Source organism: Pelophylax lessonae, assembly GCF_965119305.1.
Source record: "Pelophylax lessonae genome assembly, chromosome: 13".
Taxonomy (NCBI): domain Eukaryota; kingdom Metazoa; phylum Chordata; class Amphibia; order Anura; family Ranidae; genus Pelophylax; species Pelophylax lessonae.
The window spans coordinates 177,479,772-177,496,088 of record NC_138780.1 but is presented as its reverse complement, the minus strand read 5'-3'; the positions used below and the strand labels follow the sequence as shown (position 1 = coordinate 177,496,088).

At 43.4% G+C, this 16,317-nt stretch overlaps 1 protein-coding gene across 1 annotated transcript in view; it reads left to right on the top strand.

Annotated features, from left to right (window-relative positions):
• Nucleotides 1-16,317, top strand: part of TECPR2 (tectonin beta-propeller repeat containing 2) — a 140,452-nt gene that overhangs the window by 36,798 nt on the left and 87,337 nt on the right. The window contains exons 8-10 of the mRNA XM_082242646.1: nt 6,799-7,625; nt 9,830-10,013; nt 15,900-16,073. Coding sequence (XP_082098772.1) covers nt 6,799-7,625; nt 9,830-10,013; nt 15,900-16,073 — 1,185 coding nt within the window. The remainder of the gene's footprint in view (nt 1-6,798; nt 7,626-9,829; nt 10,014-15,899; nt 16,074-16,317) is intronic.

The following is a 16,317-nucleotide window of genomic DNA, read 5'->3' as shown; positions in this document are numbered from 1 at the left end:
CGCGAAAAGTGAAAATCCGCGAAATAGAAAAACCCTATTAAAATGCATTGTAGGCATGTTTTTTTTTACTGTCACTGTACGTGTAAAATCATTTTAAGGTCTTTAAACACACTTTTAAAACAATAGAAACTCATTTAAACACCTAAGATACTGAGAGACATAGCAAGAGCTATGGAAAACACAAAAATATTTCATTTTTAATGATTTATATAGTAAAATAACATTACAAAAAAAACGCGAATTACCGGGACTGCAAAAACTGAACCGCGATGGAGCGGGGTTTACTGTACTGGATTGATTAAAATCATGGCTATTAATAATTGGGAGCGTAAAAATTTTACTTTTTTTTTTTTTTTTTTTCCTGTCCTGACAGTGTGGAGAGTCTCCCCAACAGAGTCACATGATGCAACAAATACCTGACCGATTCTTTAACCCTTCCCCACTTTATTTAACCACTTCAGTACCAGACATTTTTACCCCCTTCCTGCCCAGGCAAATTTTCAGCTTTCAGCGCTGTCACACTTTGGACAGTTGCACAATCATGCAACACTGTACCATATGACATTTTTTATCATTTTTTTCCCACACATATAGAGCTTGATTTCGGTGTTTTTTGTTTTTTTTTCTTTGATTCGGTTAGAACATTTTGCAAAAAAAATAAATTATCTTCATAAAGTTAGATTTCTTACATTTCTTTGGTGAAAATAACCCAAATCTGTGTATATTTTATTTAGTTTGCAGGAAAGGTATGGAGTCCACAAACTATGCTGTGTATATATCTGAAAATTGCTCAGTCCTGATGTACTGATGGCCTATCTCATTTCTTGAAGCCCAAAAATGGCAGGAGAGTACAAATATCCCCCAAACCACCCCTTTTTGGAAAGTAGACAGTCTGAGGTATTTAGTAAAAGGCATGCCAATTTTTTTGAAGTTGTAATTCTTTTTTTCACAATTTTTGTGGAAAAGTAGATATTTTTTTTACAATTTAAATTACATACTAAGTCACCAGTACAGTGTCATCATATAACTGGTGTGGCGGTGATCAGTATACACTAAAGAAAAAAAAATTACTTGTATTTTTACTATTAATTTTTTTTTCCAATAAATATTATTATTTTTTTTTAAACAGTGACTAGAGCAATGCATTGTTACCATAGTAACACTGTACTACTCTGGGTAGGTGATCAGGTTTTTGTCTTTTTACACATTATGATTGCTTATAACTGAATGTTACAGTTATAAGCAACCATTTGTTCTAAATTAAAAATATTCATTCAGTGTTTACTATTGTGATTAGCTGTGAATGGCCACAGCTAATCACATGGTACAGATGGGCTGTGATTGATCACATGGTACAGAAAGGGCCAATCAGAGCTCATCACGATAGTACACAAAGAAAGGCGTGAATCAAAGCCTTTCATTGTGTACAGTTGTCATGTGATCTGCTGTGATTGGCAGCGGGCCGGTACAGTAATCTGTCATCCGCTGTGTTTGGTGGACGCAGTGGGGGACAGATCACGTCGGAGCGTGGCCCGATCCTGGGATGACATCCTCCCAGAATAACAGGGCTCCCCCCCCCCGGTTGTCTTTTACAATAGGCCAGGCAGGAGGGTGGGGAAAAATAGGGTTGGGCTTTAACCGCTTCCTGACCAGCCGCCGCAGATATACTACGACTGGCTTGCTCTCCAGTGTGTTCCAGTATCCAGCTGGGGGTCGCTTCAGCACCCGGTACCTTAAGAGCTCATTCCAGTAATGTGTGCAATGGGAATATGGACTGTTTCCATAGACACACGGAGCCTTGCTCGGCCCAACCCCCTGCTCTATGCTCACAGGTTTTGATTGACAGCAGCAGGAGTTGATGGCTCCCGCTGCTGCCTAATCTTCCTCTGAGAAGAGAAAGCTGGGGGAGAAGACCTGCAGACAAGCACGGCACTGGAACAATACAGGACTTGGGTAAATGTTTGGGGGGGGGGGGGGCGCACCGCAAGTGACGAAATGCATGATTAAGGTAAAACATGTTTTAGATTTAGAACCACTTTAAAGTGGAAGTATACTTCAATCTCTGGCTTTTACCTTTAGGTAAGCCTATAATTAGGGAAGCACCGATCCCATATTCGGATCGGATATCGGCGCCGATATGGCCATTTTAGATGGATCGGGGGATCGGTAACATTGACCGATCCACATGCCGATCCGGTTTTTGCTTGGTAGCGGCTTAGCAATCCCTTACTAGGTGCAGTAGTAGTATGGGATGGGAGCCGCTACTTCCTGTATAGGCGTGGCTCACAGACGGAGTGATATCAGATGCACTCCGTTTGTGAATGGAGGAGCCGTACACATGAAGCAGCGGCTTTGCTCTGTACTGCAGCCGCTTGCTTTGTGTGTAGCTCCGGATCGGTTCCAGTATCGGTATCGGTGATTTCACAACACCAGATATTGGTATCGGGTCCAAAAAAGTCGGATTGGTGCATCCCTACCTATAATAAGGCTTACCTATGAGTAGTGTACATATGCCCTAAACTTTCCCCTTTAAGGAGATATTTGCTGTACATGCAGCCAGTAATATCACTGGTGCGTGTGCTCTGAAGCAACGGCCACACGCACTGTTCTGTCAGAACCCTGTGCCGTAATCTGCAGCTCCCGCATGCATCCGCAGGAGTGACTTCATCACGGCCCCGGCCAGTCGCTGGAATCTGCGAACCCGGAAGCAAGACAGGTGAAGATGGGAGCGCCTGCAGCTCTGACATCTCGGTGCTGGAATGCTTCGTTTTAAGGTAAGTTTAACATAATTTGCTAGCATGCGATGCATACTAGCACGTTATGACCTTGCAGGGTAAAAAAAAAAACATCCAGTCGTTAACTGCTTTAAGGGTTTGAGGCAGTTGTCATCAGTAAGATAGCCACTTAGATGGTTGTAGACAAGGTGTTCTAGATCAGTGGTCCTCAACCCTGGCCTACAGGGCCCACTAACAGGCCAGATTTGCAAGATAACTGAAATACATCCCAGGTGATATAATTTGCTGCTCAGTGATTGCAGTACTCTAGTCTGCATCTCCCCAAGGTAATACTTAAAATCTGGCCTGTTAGTGGGCCCTGAGAACCGGAGTTGAGGACCACTGTTCTAGATGTTTGGAGGTAAACGGGAATTTAGAGAATAAAGAGTAGAGCAACAATAGTTGTGAGGCTACAAGGTCCAAGGAGTAGGTAGTAATGTGGGTATCAGAAAGGTTTAGCAGCATCTTCTGTAGTGACAAGGTTAAAGGAGGAAAGTATTGAATACGGGGGTAGAGCTGGTATGGTAAGTGGTGGAAATATCTGAACAGTGGTGATCTCTTCACAAATGGTGGTAAATGGGTTAGGGGTGGAGGTGGGGGGTTTGGGGTGCGAAGTACAGAGTTGAGGTAGAGAAGAGGTGATGAGGACTGGATCAGAGGGTGTTAATGAGTTGTGCTTCTATTTTTTAATATTATTATTATATTTTAATAGTCCAAATTTTATAGAGGGAGAAGTCTTGCAGGGATTTAGTTTTACCCCAAACTGACTCAAGAATACAGCTATGTCCTATGATATTACTGGTGTCTTGTGTTTCTTGAGGTTGTAGCGGTCAGGCCTAATTCTGTGTGTCCAGGGAGGATTAGGCTAGCTGTTGTAGACAGAAGTGGCCAGGTCAGGGCAACATAGGATAACTGTGTGCTGGTTGGTGGGTTATGAGGTTAACAAATTTTTGTTTCTATTTGCATAGAGCTATGGGGATCCTATAAGTGTTTTTTTTTTTTATAGTAGAAAGGATAATTGGCTTTTCTAAAATTTCATTGATGGGTTTTATGTTATGGGGATCATTTGGGTGCAGTATTAGTGTAATTTATTAGGTGTCATAATCTTTACACACCAAAAGGTGGTGCTGTTGCTCTGAGTGAAACTCCTGTGTCAGAACTGTATAGTATCAAATCTACCAGTTACAGAAAGGCAATTAGATTTTTTTTGATAGAATAGACAGATTAGAACCCCTGTCAGTTTTTATAGCTGCCTGTGCCCCCATTAGGGAGATTCACCCTCTCTCTTTGTCCTGTTTTCCATTATCATTGAAAGTAAAAGAAAATCTCCAAATTTTGAGTTGTCCCCAGAAAAGTAATAAAGGGGAAATGTTCCAATGGGGACACTAGTTCGGGTGACCTGGGGAGTCCCCAAGGAATTCCCCTAATTTTCAGGGATTTTGTCTCACTTCCTGTTTGGCTATGGGACAGTAAGTGAAGGGAAATCTCCACAATGGGACACAGATGACGAAAATAAATCTGACGGGCTACTACTTTCCATTGCTCTATCCAAAATTGCCTATAGTTCTACTTTAGGGTTGTGCATGCCAAGTGTACTAGCTGGGGAATTAGATAATTGAATACTAAAAGCACAGCCCAAAGACTACGGAACCACTAATTTTGTTCCCATATCTATAAATAAAATATTAAATCGAATCAACGGTAAGCCAGTGGTGAAAAGGAATAGAATCCTGGGATGAATTCACTTATTAATTACAGGCATGTGTAGGTTTGTGGGCATATATGGTCCTTCACATCAGTCCCTACCCTCAAGGAGCTTATTCCCTAACTTACAAACTCACATATTCTAGGGTCAATTTAGACAGGAGCCAACAAAGGCTCCGTTCACAAGTAGGCATTTTGGGGGCGTTTTTCTGCTCTAGGATCAGCTCTCAAAATGCCCAACAAGACAAATCCTATTCATTTCAATGGCCCCTGTTCACATCTGAGCGTTTTTGACGCCGTGAGCAAAACGCCCAACGCTCAAAAAAGTACACGAGCTTCTTTTTGGGCAGATTTCAGGCGTTTTCCATTGGTCTCTATTCAATCTAAAAACGCCTGCACAAAAAACGCCTGTAAAAACGACTGTAAAACGCCCATAAAAACACCTGAAAAAACGCCTGTAATAGCAACGCCAAGATGTGAACGTAGCCTAACCTACCAGTATGTCTTTGGAGTGTGGGAGGAAAGCGGAGTACACTGAGGAATCCCGCACAGGGAGAACATACAAACTCCAGGCAGGTAGGGGCGTGGTTGGTATTCTGACACCCTAGTGCTGCTAGGCAGAAGTGCTAATCACTTTGCTGTGCAATGATTTACTAAAGGTATCCCCAGCAGTGAAGTCCTGATTCTCAAATATAAAGCTTTAGCTAGTCCTCACTTCGTTCTAGAGACCTCCCCTACAGGAAAAGATATTGATGAGATAGGATTCCAGAGATGAGCAACAAAAATGGTGAAAAGTCTGATAGATAAAATAGAAGCAACTGCAGGAAAATATATCCTGCCTGGAGAGAAGACCGTAAAGTGGGGGACATGATTAGAACCTTTAAATAGGGGTGTGAATAAGGTAAGGCAGGGCAGTATTTTCCATATGAAGCGAAGGTCAAGAACACTGAGGTATTGCTATGCCCAGTGTTTTCCTCCTGGTACAAGACGCCTCCCAAACTCTTAAGACCAACAGGGGAGACGGTGAACAGTCCTGACTGTGGCCAAGCAGGCCTCCCCACCAGATCCCAGCAGGAGGAGACCGAGAGGAATGATCAATAAATGTTAAAACGCAATTAAAGAGGTTGTAAACCCACCTCACAAACTTTTACCTATAGGTAAGCCTATATTAAGGCATACCTATAGGTGCTATAAATATCTCCCAAACTTGCACCGTTTAGGAGATATTTACAGTGCATACTGCCGATGACGTCATCGGCGCATGCGCTCTGAAGGAACGGCCACTCGTGCCGTTCCTTCAGAGTCCTATGCCGCGAACGGCGGCTCCCGCGCGCACGCGCGGGAGTGATGTAATCGCGCCTCCGGCCAATCAGATGGCTGGAGGACGCGAACCCAGAAGCAGGACGGCCGGACATGTCGGCCGTCCTGTCGCTGAGCGGGCGGCACGGCGGGGGCTTCGTTTTAAGGGAAGTACTTCATAATGAGCTAGTATGCGATGCATACTAGTTCATTATGTCTTTTCTCTTTACAGGGCTTTTTTTTTTTCTCTTTTTTTTTTTTTTTTAGGGACTTTACTTCCTCTTTAGCCCCCATTCACACTGGGGCGACGCTACTTCGCACCGCGACCTCCGAGGTCGCGGTGCGAGCAGCGTGCCGCGACCTCGGAGCGGCCGCCACGGTCTTCGTAACATTGAAGTCTATGGCGGTCGCCTCCTGGTCGCCCCAAAGAAGCTCCGGACCCTTTTTCTGAGTCGGAGCGACTTGTGTCGCTCCTATCAGAACGGGTCCGCAGCTTCCCTATGGGAGGCGACCTGCGGCGACCAGGTCGCCTCACAGGTCGCCCCAGTGTGAACGGGGGCTAAAGCATGCCGTTGTTGTTGTTTTGTTTTTTTTTTTGTTTTTTTTAGGAGTTTTTAACTTTCTTTTGACTACTAACTCATGCTTATAGAACCATGTTACTGGGGGGGGCTTACAAAGACTCAAGCTAGCCATACATGAGTTGAAATTAAAGTAGTCTTTGGCCCGCTTAAAACTAATATGTGAATGTTGGTGATAAACTGAAGCATTTATATGTATGTGTGTGTATATATATATATATATATATATATATATATATATATATATATATATATATATATATATATATATATATATATATATATATTATTATCATTTATTTTTTGTTTGTGTATGTGTTGATGCTTATTGTTGTCTGGAGCTTTGCTGCCAATGATGATAAATTATTGTATCAGGAGATAAATACAGTGTGTTTATGTTTTGTGTGTATACACATATATGATCTATCTATTGTTTTTTTCAGAAAATGGGTCCAGGAGCCGCGTTGGTTCACTCGAGAGTACTCCCAGTGTTGACAGCCCGCTCTCTCTAACTTCATACGTTTTCTCCGGCATGGCGAGTCTATCTGGCAGCAATGCTGATCACTTGAGCTCACAGGAGAGCTTGGCAAGCGGTAAGGGCCAAGCTGAGGATAACACATCGGGTGTTTTCAGTGCCACGCAGACTTCTGATTCTCCCATTGCCGACATCGACAGTGAAAACAACTCCTGCAGTGGAGAGGAGAAGGAGTTGGTAAATGAACAGATTAACAATGGCACAGCCAATGAAGCTTCAGCAAATACTCCAGCCAATATAGAAACTGTTAAGGAAGTGGAAACTTTGACTTCAACTCTCTGTATAGGTTCTGAGCCAGAGGAGGAGCTCCATAGTGTATCTGAGCCTCATCCACTAAGGGAAACTGGAGAGATTACCAGCACAGGCTGTGGCGAACTGTGCCACCTCACCATTGTCTCAGAGGGGAGAAAGTCTTTAGATTCTCAGACTGATAACAGTGAAACACTTGAAGATGAACAAGTGTCAAACACCCAGTGCCACATACCCTCAAGTTCTATTGGGGCTAGCATGAATGAAAGTGCGCACGCCTTTACCAGTGACCCTCTACAGGTTATCCAAACCGGCAAGCTGGAGATAAACGACCAAGATCAAGCGCTGGCATCCAGCGACGAGGAGGATATCTATGGCCACCGCATCCCACACTCTTCCTCGGACGCCAGCGTGGCAGAAATGACGGTTTCACAAGAGCTCAATCGGTCCATGCAGGAAGAGAGCATGTTACTGAAATCGGAGCAGGTGAGGCTAGCACAATGTATTCTGGGGGAATTTATAATCTGAGCTTTCCACTTAGCTGAAGATGCGTATGGAGATCCAGAGTTCAGTGGTACCCGTGCAACCATTTCAATATTGAAACAAGTGCCTACTTGTCAGATGTAAGTAATTTGGTGCCTCCATAGCTGTCTAATTGCTTCCAAACCCCCTGGTAATGCCGCAGCCCATACACACACACGCGCCCCCCTCTGTGTATCCCAGCCTCCGCTTGCCCTTGTGTGGGACCGGCATGGCGGGTGTCTTTGGCTAAAGAGGTTGGTTCTGAGCGGGCATGCATCCACTCTCCTCCCCTTCGTTTTGACCCGGAAGTGGTGTGCAAAACCAGCAAGCTTCTAACTTCCTGTAGGAGCGGTCAGATCTGCTTCAGCTGTACTAACATTTTTAAGCAGCGTTAGCAGCCCTTCACAGTTCTCACTTCTGAACTATACCATGCCTCCTCCTTATGTTATGTAGTCCAGCATGGGATAACTCAGGCAGGGCTGACAGCACTCCTTAGGATTTCAGTGCAGCAGAGGCAGCATTGTCAGCTTATCACCAGAAATTAGGAACTCACTGGATTTGTGGTAAGATCAACAGGCAGTTTTCTATACTTGCAGAATTATGTGAATGGGTATGGGGTACACTGTACCCCTACTCATTCACCACATAAAAGGCAGTGTATGGAAATAACGACAGGAGACGTTTTGGAAAGTTTATTAAAAATCTTCATCCGGCTGCTCTTGTCTTCTCCTCTCCGGGGGTCTTCTGCTCTTTTGCTGTCCGCTCCTCTCCGGGGTCTTCTGCTCTTTTGCTGTCCGCCCTTCTGCTGTCCTCTCTTCTTCTTCTCTCCGGTCTTCTGCTCTTTTGCTGTCGGCTCTTCTTCCTCCTCCGGTCCTCCTCCGACGACGTCTCCGGTGATTATGCCGGTCTCCGGTCTCTGCAGCTTATTATATAGCCATTAGGGGCATGGCCCCTGATGACGTCATTGGGAGGCCCCGCCCCCTCATGTCACAGATGACGTCATCTTGTTAAAGGGGGCTTCCAGATTCCGATGAGCCTCCTGCCCGCAGACCTCCACAACCACCGGCCAGGGTTGTGGGGATGAGGCCCTTGTCCTCATCAACATGGGGGCAAGGTGCTTTGAGGTGGGGGGTGCAGAGCTCCCCCTGCCCCAAAGCACCAACACCCCCCATGTTGAGGGCATGTGGCCTGGTGTGGTCCAGGGGGGGTGGGGCCGCTCGCTCGTCCCCTCCCCTTTCCTGGCCTGCTGGGCTGCATGCTCGGATAAGGGTCTGGTATGGATTTTGGGGGGGACCCCACGCCCTTTTTTCGGCGTGGGGCTACCCTCAAATTCCATACCGGACCCGAAGGGCCTGCTTTGGAATCTGGGGGGGGACCCCCACGCAGTTTTTTTTTCCCCATTTTTGGCGTGGAGTTCCCCCTCAAGATTCTCACAGTGCAGGTCGCGCCATTCAAATCGATAGGCTCCCATAGGGAACCATTGATTTTGAATGGAAGAAAAAAAACGTATAACCTGGCTGAACGTAGGTTCATCACGTTCAGTCACGTTTAGTCACTTTCGGCCACGTTTCTGCGTTTGAAACGCCGGTAAACACGTTCGAACGCAAATAATTGCGTTCTAAAAAAAGTCCCTGAACGCAACTGCCTGCAAATGACTGTAAACGACCTGGTGTACATGGACAGATAAGATAACATGGAGCTGCGTTCAGGGGCTTCTAAAAAAAACGCCCAACTGCTCCTAAACGGCCATTTCCAGCGTCCCGTGTACATGGAGCCTTAAGTATTTTTCGTGTGTCCCGGCTTTATTCACATAACAGCTACACGGATGGCACTGGATTGAGTGGAGCTCTGGGACTACACGTCCAGCGCGGCTCGCGTCCGGACACGCCCCCTTTATTAAAGATTTGTCTGCGAGCCAGATGTATCCATCAAAAGAGCCACGTCTGGCTCGCGAGCCATAGGTTCTCTACCCCTGTCTTAGAGCGTGCCTGTAGTCTTGAGCACCTCATGTTGTGTGTCTGCAGCTTTTTGTAGTATTACATGTGCTGACCTTTTTAATGTCGAGGGCCACACTTGAGGCTCCCTATATCAAGAAAGTTGACAACCACTTGTGTAGTTTGTGTTTTTTTTTTTTTTTTTTCTGACTTGTGTCATTGTTGTTTTGTCAGCTTTCAGAGAGTTGGATGGTTTACTCGGGGCCGACCAGTGGCATCCTCAGCTTGGTTGTGTCAGAGAAATACATCTGGTGCTTGGACTACAAAGGGTCTTTGTACTGCAGTTCCCTGCCTGGAGCTGGTCTGCGCTGGCAGAAGTTTGAGGATAATGTCCAGCAGGTGGCAGTCTCTCCCTCAGGTTGGCATTCCAGTTATAGATACAATGTAACTCTATATATTCGTGACATTCATACTTGATACATTCATCGTGACTTCCTTCCCATTATTAACAATTGTGTCTAAAGTTTCTTTGTTGCACAAAAAAAAAAAATCATCCTACTATGGCTAGAAGCAGATTTGTTTTGTTAACCCTGAAGACAGAATAGTACTAGCATTTGTTCATCTGGTCAGTTTATTTATTCCCTCTCTAATAATTGGTTATATATGGGCTGTTTAAAAAAAAAAATTATATATATATATATATATATATATATATATATATATATATATATATATATATATATATATATATATATAAATAAACTTATCTCTCTCTGTCTCTCTGTCTCTGTCTCTCTCTCTGTCTCTCTCTCTGTCTGTCTCTCTCTCTGTCTCTCTCTGTCTCTCTCTCTCTCTCTCTCTGTCTCTCTCTCTCTCTCTCTCTCTCTCTCTCTCTCTCTCTCTCTCTGTCTCTGTCTCTCTCTGTCTCTCTGTCTCTCTGTCTCTGTCTCTCTCTCTGTCTCTCTCTCTCTCTTATATATATATATATATATATATATATATATATATATATATATATATATATATATATATATATATATATATATTTGCCTGTGATTTCATATGTTTGCATTTTAGAATCATAACCGTACATACAGTGAGGGTAAAAAAGTATTTGATCCCCTGCTGATTTTGTACGTTTTCCCACTGACAAAGAAATGATCAGTATAACATTTAAATGGTGGGTTTATTTTAACAGTGAGAGAATAACCAAAATATCCAGAAAAACACATTTAAAAAAAGTTATAAATTGATTTGCATTTTAATGAGTAAAATAAGTATTTGATCCCCTATCAGTCAGCAATATTTATGGCTCCCAGGTGTCTTCTATACAGGTTACAAGCTGAGATTAGGGGCGCACTCTTAAAGGGAGTGCTCCTAATCTCAGCTTGTTACCTGTATAAAAGACACCTGTCCACAGACGCAATCAATCAGATTCCAATCTCTCCACCATGGCCAAGACCAAAGAGCTGTCCAAGGATGTCAGGGACAAGATTGTAGACCTACACAAGGCTGGAATGGGCTACAAGACCATGGCCAAGCAGCTTGGTGAGAGGGTGACAACAGTTGCTATGATTTTTCACAAATGGAAGAAACACAAAATAACTGTCAATCTCCCTCAGTCTAGGGCTCCATGCAAGATCTCACCTTTGTGGAGTTTGTGATCATGAGAATGGTGAGAAATCACGGGAGAATCTTGTCAATGATCCCAATGCAGCTGGGACCATAGTCCCAGCGAAAACAATTGGTAACACACTACGCCGTGAAGGACTGAACTGCAGCACCCGCAAAGTCCCTCTGCTCAGGAAAGCACATGTACAGTCCTGTCTGAAGTTTGCTAATGAACATCTGAATCAGGGGCAGACTGGTGAACTTCGGCCCAGGGGGCAAGTACAAACCAGGGGCCCATGGTGCAGCGACTTGCCCCCCCCCCCTCCCACTCTCTCTCTTCCCGTCCTCCTCCTGACCCCCATTCCAGGCTGAATCCCTGCTCCAGGTACTCTCTACTCACTGGCGGAATCCAGCCAGGGGGCGGTTGGGGGGAGCTGGGACAGCTTGGTTGGGGCTGCCAGGGGAGGAGAGTCTCCAGTGGGGCAGAGAACTGGCCTCTGCTCAGACACAGTTTACACCATCCATACTGGGGGGGGGGGGGGGGGGGAGGCCTCCGCTCTGTTCTTGTCTTCAACCCGCAGTCAGTAGGTCAGCGGCAGGAACTTTTTACTTCTCTTTACCAGGAATCCTTTAGGCATGTCTGTGGCAGAAGCGGTGCAGCCTTTTTACAGGGCATCAGAGCGGCCCAGGGGGCAGTTTCCCCCCCTGCCCCCTGGCCCAGTCCTCCCCTGATCTGAATGATTCAGAGGAGAACTGGGTGAAAGTGCTGTGGTCATATGAGACCAAAATCAAGCTTTTGGCCTCAACTCACTGTGTTTGGAAGAGGAGAAATGCTGCCTATGACCCCAAGAACCCCACCCCCACCATCAAACATGGAGATTATGCTTTGGGGGGTGTTTTTCTGCTAAGGGGACAAGGCAACTTCACGGCATCAAAGGGACAATGGACGGGGCCATGTACAGTCAAATCTTGGGTGAGAACCTCCTTCCCTCAGCCAGGGCATTGGAAATGGGTCCTGGATGGGTATTTACGCATGACAATGACCCAAAACACATGGCCAAGGCAACAAAGTAGTAGCTCAGGAAGAAGCACATTAAGGTCCTAGAGTGGCCTAGCCAGTCTCCAGACTTTAATCTCATAGAAAATATGTGGAGGGAGCTGAAGGTTTGAGTTACCAAACGTCAGCCTGGAAACCTTAATGACTTGGAGAGGATCTGCAAAGAGGAGTGGGACAAAATCCCTCCTGAGATGTGTGCAAATCTGGTGGCCAACTTCTAGAAACGTCTGACTTCTGTAATTGCCAACAAGGGTTTGACACCAAGTACTAAGTCATGTTTTGCAAAGGGGTCAAATACTTATTTCACTCCTTAAAATGCAAACCAATTTAAATTTTACTTTTTTTTTTTTTTTTTTTTTAAAGCGTTTTTCTAGATATTTTTGTTGTTCTGTCTCTCACTGGTAAAATAAACCTACCATTAAAATTATAGACTGATCATTCCTTTGTCAGTGGGTAAACGTACAAAATCAGCAGGGGATGAAATAGTTTTTTCCCTCCTGTACAATATAGACCCATATTTTGCAATCTCCCCTACTGACTGTGCAGACGTGCTCATGTGCATGGAAGACTGTGCACTCCGCATTGATCCTGGAAGTAAGGGGTTGGGCAAGCTTTTCTAGATTCACCAGCTAATGGATCAATAGCCTTTCTCAAACAACCCTCTGTGTACAATTTTTCCTACAAGTTTAAAAGTCATAATACTTCAGTACATATCAACAAGAACGGGTTGCCCTGTGGGACTTTGTATGAGGTGAACACATAAGTCACTTAAGTAGAAAGCTGCATATTTATTAGCACTATCACAAATGTACATCACTATGATTGAAATATACATAAAAAATACATATAGATTACAAAGGTCATAAATTACATGATAAACATACTGATACTGTATGTACACACATACAGCACTTACTTATTCAGATGCTCAGAAAGTAGCTTTTTTATTTTTATTTTTTTATAAGATATAGCACCATAATGGCAACCTCATATTCTTCCAATAGCCTTCAACACATAAAACATCACATAAACATGTTACATTGTGCTGCAGGGTGAGTAGAGGCACACCTGAAAGCCGCATTTATTCTGTGTGCACATTTACCAATGTCGAAGTGTTATTGGCTCGTAACCAGAGATTCCAGGGAGTCCTGGGCATGGAGACAGAAGGATTCCAATAGGATTCCATATCCCATTCAAGGAAGTAGCCAAGCCTCGGAAGTCACAGATCACTTTCCTGCGGATTGTACACTGCAATCTAAAACATTCTTCTGCAACATTGTGTCTTTAACCACAATACATTGAATATTATTATTCTGCACCTTTCTTATGGACACAATATTACAAAAAGTCAGCACTACAAATGCACTCCCAGAAGGAGAATTGTTGATTCTGTACTTCTACTATAAAAAAAAAAAAAAAAAAAATGGTCAGACCGTATTCAGAAATCTGCAAATAAAAAAAAAAAAGTTCCTTCTGGCTATTGATAACTGCAATGTATGTGCAGGCACACCATTTTTTATCTGTGTAGAGGAAGGTGTTCACTATTTTGCTTTGAAGAAACAACTGATACTTTTTGACTTCCCATGATTTATCTATACCAGGGATTCCCAAACTACGGCCCTGCAGCTGTTGCAGAACTACACATCCCATGAGGCATTGTAAAACTCGGACATTCACAGACATGACTAGGCATGATGGGAATTGTAGTTCTGAACAACTGGAGGGCCATAGTTTGGGAATCCCTGATCTATACCGTTGAAACCTGTGACATACACACCTTACAGATTTTCGCTGATCAGTGTGTGCCCTCCTTTGGTCCTCATTAAGGTTGCTTGATTTTGCCATCTTATCATGTAGCCCCTGGTGATGATGCCTGTTGGCTCCTGTAAACACAACTGCCCATCTTTTTCCATTTGCTGGCATATCTTACTATTAACTACCCTATTATTTCTGCTCTGTCCATTCTGGCATCACCAACACTTATTTGAATTCATTTTCCTGACACTAAAAAGTTCCTTTTAATCACGGTGTTCATTCACAGCTGAAGCATAGCAAACTGTTTACTATGCATCAGTCTGTGAATGAAAAGGAAGCTGCTCAGCACAGAGCACTTGCCATTCATTGTCCATGCAGCTGAGGCTGCAGAGAAAGGGACTGGGGAATCTAACCCTGGTCCCTTTTATTTGTCTCAAAATTAAAACATCAGTAGTAACCCAATGGTGCTCCTAAAAACAAAGAAACCAAGAAAAATAATCAATATTAAAAAAATATATAATACAAATAAAACTGACAATATTTGTTCACATTTGTTTATACGTGTGTGTGTGTGTGTGTGTGTGTGTATGTATATATATATATATATATATATATATATATATATATATATATATATATATATATATATATATATATATATATATATATATATATATATAGTGTGTGTGTGTATATATATATATATATATATATATATATATATATATATATATATATATATATATATATATATATATCATTTCACAAAAGTGAGTACACCCCTCACATTTTTGTGAATGTTTTATTATATCTTTTCATGTGACAACACTGAAGAAATGACACTTTGCTACAATGTAAAGTAGTGAGTGTACAGCTTGTATAACAGTGTAAATTTGCTGTCCCCTCAAAATAATTTAACACACAGCCATTAATGTCTAAACCACTGACAACAAAAAATGAGTACACCTAAGTGAAAATGTCCAAATTGGGCCCAATTAGCCATTTTCCCTCCCCGGTGTCATGTGACTCGTTAGTGTTACAAGGTCTCAAGTGTAAATGGGGAGCAGGTGTGTTAAATTTGGTGTTATCACTCTCACTCACTCATACTGGTCACTGGAGGTTCAACATGGCACCTCATGGCAAAAAACTCTCTGAGGATCTGAAAGAAAGAATTGTTGCTCTACATAACCATGGCCTAGGCTATAAGAAGATTGCCAAGACCCTGAAATTGAGCTGCAGCACGGTGGCCAAGACCATACAGCGGTTTAACAGGACAGGTTCCACTCAGAACAGGACTCGCCATGGTCGACCAAAGAAGTTGAGTGCACGTGCTCAGCATCATATCCAGAGGTTGTCTTGGGGAAATAGACGTATGAGGTTGACGGGATGGGGGGTCAGCCTGTCAGTGCTCAAGACCATACACCGCACACTGCAGAAGCCTCTTCTAAAGATGATGCACAAGAAAGCCCACAAACAGTTTGCTGAAGAAAAACAGATTAAGGACATACTGGGTATTCCCTTAGGTTTCTTAGGTTGAACCAAGCAGTGCAGGAGCAATGGGAAGGTAAGTATATTTTGAGTAAGGGTGGTGATTAGGTCAAACCTTGTGCTTTCTCTGAAATGGGGAATAGCAAAAGTTTGCTTTCAGTGAATAGCGAAAAAAGAAATTGCAGCAATCATTCATTTTTGCCTTTCACTGGCCTTGTTACAGTAATCTGTCTGATAAGTTGCTATGATTTGCTGCAAATAATCCTTGATTATTAGACTTCCTAGTGGAATAAGTCATCAGTACTTTTGGTTTGCCTCTGATCACAGTAACTTTTCTAGAATCTGACCTCCATTTACAGCAGCAATAAGTGGAATCTGTTTTAACATCTACAGGAAATCTGCTATGGAAAATAGAGCAGAAGACAGACAAGGCCTTTGCTTGTGGGAAGGTTACAATAAAAGGGAAGAGGCACTGGTACGAGGCCTTACCTCAAGCCTCATTTGTTGCTCTGAGCGATGACACTGCCTGGATCATTCGGACGAATGGAGACTTGTACTTACAAACAGGTGAGTGTGGTCACCCATCACTGTGTTAACTTTGTCATTGTGCACATGTTACAGAACCCATGGAATAAACCCTGCTTTGCACCAACCAGGGCATGTGGTGTATGTTAAACATGTATATGGTTGAAGAAATTGTGTTTTTTGTCTGTTTTGGTGGAATGACTGAAAGACCTTGAATCGGTTTGACTTTTCTCTTGAGAGCAGTGGAGTAGGACTTGGTAAATATAATTGCTGCTGTACATATTTT